The sequence below is a fragment of the Patiria miniata genome, unplaced genomic scaffold (assembly GCF_015706575.1).
Source record: "Patiria miniata isolate m_02_andy unplaced genomic scaffold, ASM1570657v1 HiC_scaffold_14, whole genome shotgun sequence".
Classification (NCBI taxonomy): Eukaryota; Metazoa; Echinodermata; class Asteroidea; order Valvatida; family Asterinidae; genus Patiria; species Patiria miniata.
This window is the reverse complement of record NW_024037052.1, coordinates 12452214-12455544: the sequence shown is the minus strand read 5'-3', so window position 1 is coordinate 12455544 and position 3331 is coordinate 12452214. Positions and strand designations below refer to the sequence as shown.

General features: G+C 41.9%; 1 protein-coding gene across 1 annotated transcript; it reads right to left on the bottom strand.

Annotated features, from left to right (window-relative positions):
- Positions 1-469: 469 nt before the first annotated feature.
- LOC119722093 lies at positions 470-2955 on the bottom strand. The gene is made up of 2 exons (XM_038192116.1): positions 2745-2955; positions 470-2189 (listed from the first exon to the last, which is right to left on the bottom strand). Exons 1-2 carry the CDS (start codon positions 2943-2945, stop codon positions 528-530), a joined length of 1863 nt encoding a protein of 620 aa, XP_038048044.1. The 5' UTR covers positions 2946-2955; the 3' UTR covers positions 470-527.
- Positions 2956-3331: the final 376 nt, after the last annotated feature.

The following is a 3331-nucleotide window of genomic DNA, read 5'->3' as shown; positions in this document are numbered from 1 at the left end:
CCTTGGTGCTTTCGATCATTTGCCTTGGTGCAATTTCCAATTCCTTGGTGCTCTTTGGTTAAAAAAAATTGAGGAGGTGCGGGAATAGAGGGCGCTGTTGGAGCTACCGCGGAACATTTTGGAAAAAAAAAGATCGACGCGCATGATTAAAATCGACGCGCGCGCTGACCAGAGACCGACTTATTTTTTTCGTTTGGCCTAAGGTAAGCTGAGGCTATTAGCATAATGAGCACTACCCCAAAAACCTCACGTGAACGATTGGATCAAGGCGTTAGTCTAGACCCAAATGATTTCCATATATAAATAGTGGCCGTATGAGGTCGCTGTGCGATCAGTCAGCGCGCGGCAGCCTTGATATGCCGCCGAATACCTCACGGACGAATAATGACGAACGCCTTGACCAAGGCTAGGGGGAACAGTAATATATCCTTAGTAAACAATAAAGCCAAAGAAGTAATATTTGGCTCTGCCACACATTGTATGGACAGTATGTAGTTGCTGAAAGGCATCACATCAGAGTATTGTGTCTAAGCTTTAGGCAGGTACCACTCTACAGCTCTGTCAGTTCCGTTATTAATATTAAGGTCTCGTTTATTACGTAGGTACCGGAATGGTACAAGCTTGTTCAGTCCCTTCCTGAAGTCACGCATTTCCATGCCGTGATATTTCTTGACACTCTCAAATGACGGTACGTCCTTGAGTGATGGTATGCCAAGCCCCCCTGCCATGATGTCAGCTCGGAGATACTGGAGAAAGTGGGAGGTGTCATTGAAGTAGTCTGACACCCATGTATGTTGTTTTAGTGGTATTCCTGTCATACGATCATTTATTAAGTAACTCTTTAGTTTTGCACGCTGGATTTCTGAAGGATTCTCAAGTTTAGCTCCAGGAACTTTATCGGCCCAGTGTACAATCTCAGTGATAATAGCCGAGTAGCTGTTGTTGGCGTTAAGCAGTGGCTTCATTGTCTGCAGGAGTTTAGCTAATCCCACAAAGTCAGCAAGGTTGGAGGTGAAGATTCGGTCGTAGTTGGGCATGCTCAAGGTTTGATGATGATTTGGGAAGTCCAGAGAGTTTGCCAAGGAGACACGGATAAGCAGTCTTCCTTGAAGGATGAGACTCTTGACTTTCTGGAGGAGGTTTGTCACGTACTTGTGGTACATCACCATCGGAGAGGAGTGTGATCCAGGGGTGTTCTCTCTTACTCTCAAACAGTCCCATACTTCAAAGGGAATGGCAAGTGGATAAATACAATACACAAAATGTGTAGCATCTTCTTGTGGTTCTGCTTGAGCATTGTTTAGGAGAAGAAATAAGCGCGCATCTTCACCTGCAACAGTTTCGCTTGCCTTTGGGGCAGTTAGTGTTGGGTTGTCAAATGACATGTCTTTTTCCTTCGCCTCATAGGGAAAAAATAGCCCATGTCCCAACCACTCTTCCATCATTTTTCTATCTTTTTCATTGATACGATTTAGATACAAAAGATGGTTCAACTTAGCATTCGGGTCGTTTTCAAACATAATCTTTCGTTGTTGTTTAAGATTGATGGAGGCTTTCTTGTCTCGCTGACATTCCAACGCTCGCCACTGTTCCCAAACAGGTTTCAGATAATTGAGGTCTTCATCCAGGACACTCACCAGTCCTTTGGTGGCACCATGGAGTTGCTGAGCACTCATCTGAATGAGTTCATCCAAGCTTGTCTTGATCAAGTCGTACTCTCTCTCGGAAATATGGAGTGAGTACCAGATGGTCGTCAAACTGGAGGCAATGCAGTCAGTGTCTGCGAAGCGGACCAACATGAAGAGAAACAGCACATTCCTTGCCATGACAAAAGGGTCGTTGTCATTTAGGGTAATGTGAAGTTTTCCCTGGTACTTGTCAGGCAAGGAACCAGCTGTCAATACCGTGTTACGCAGATTTCCACAACCAGCAGAGAGGACATGATATTCCTGAGTCAGCTGTTCATTTTCCACTCTATCTGAGGACAATTCGTTGTTTTCAAGTTGAAGGAAGTCTTTAGCCGTTTCGCGCCCAATATATGAGGGAAAATCAAAATATGTTGGGTAACGCAGTTCCAGTGACAGTTGTTTGACAGAAGCCATAATTTCCTTACACTTTGCTTTGTGAGATTGCCATCCATGCCGTTGACAGTCTGTATCGCAATACCATGCATCGTTGCATCCTTGACACTAGTATAAGATACGAAGAGAAATAGTCTATGAGCAACATAGTCAAACATTTTCCTTTTGTGTTGGGTATGTTTTGGTTCTGAATTATGGTCCTGAAATTTTTACATATCTGCAAAAGGAGTCTATATCATCATACATTAAGAATAAGTTAATAACCTTGAATGTGATTCAAGTACGAATGGCGGTTCTAATCCTGCCTGGGCGAACATCTGGATTGTGTTTTCATTCCCTGCCTGGTTCCACAGGGTTTTCTCCCAGAATATTCTTCTAGGTGTTTTCTCCCACCTCTAAAACTTTAATTTCATCTCATTGTCTTCTCTCTGCATGTTTCATAACGGCTTGCAAGGTACAGTTTTCATTTACCAGAAACAATTAATAATAAAATAATAATGAATAATAGTGTCCCATTTTTATTTATTTATTCGGCTTAGAATATTTCTGATATTTTTTGTAATGTAATAAATAAAAAGATCCTCATAACCTTTATGCTATCATGATTTCTCTCTTTCAAATCAATAACTGCACTGATCACTGCAGTTCATTTACCGCATTTACCTCGAGTGTTTTGCCACGTTTTCCGCAAGTGCTGCACTTTTTTGCCTGAAATATTTCACACTCGACAGCACCGTGCCTGACTTTGTCTCTGTCCCGGCATGATGTGGTACAGTAGACAGCAACAGGGCATCCGTCGCAAGGCACAGTCCTCTGTTGGAGACGTTTCTCACAAAACCAGCAATGTCCAGGCTGTACATCCATGGTGGCCGCACACTGGTCACTGCATGCACATACAAAATAAAAGAATATGAATGACACTCCAACATTAACTCTGCGTACAATATTCTGTCTGTTGTATAGCAATTGACACAGTATTTACATAGCCTTTGCAAAATAATATTGTATGCTTCTATACATGTATGAGTGATAAATTATGCATTTTAAAATCGTTTCTAAACATGAAAATCGTAAAAGTGGTCTGTCTATTGAACCCTGCCTTAAAAATCACCATTTTTTCTTCCATTACAAAAACAAACTCTGAAATTTAGTGTTTCTGGCAACCGTACAAAAAACAAATCGGCCTCAGATAAACAATCTTAAATGAGTTTTGAGACTTTGTATGGTTGTAGTGTTAGTGAGGGTTTGCG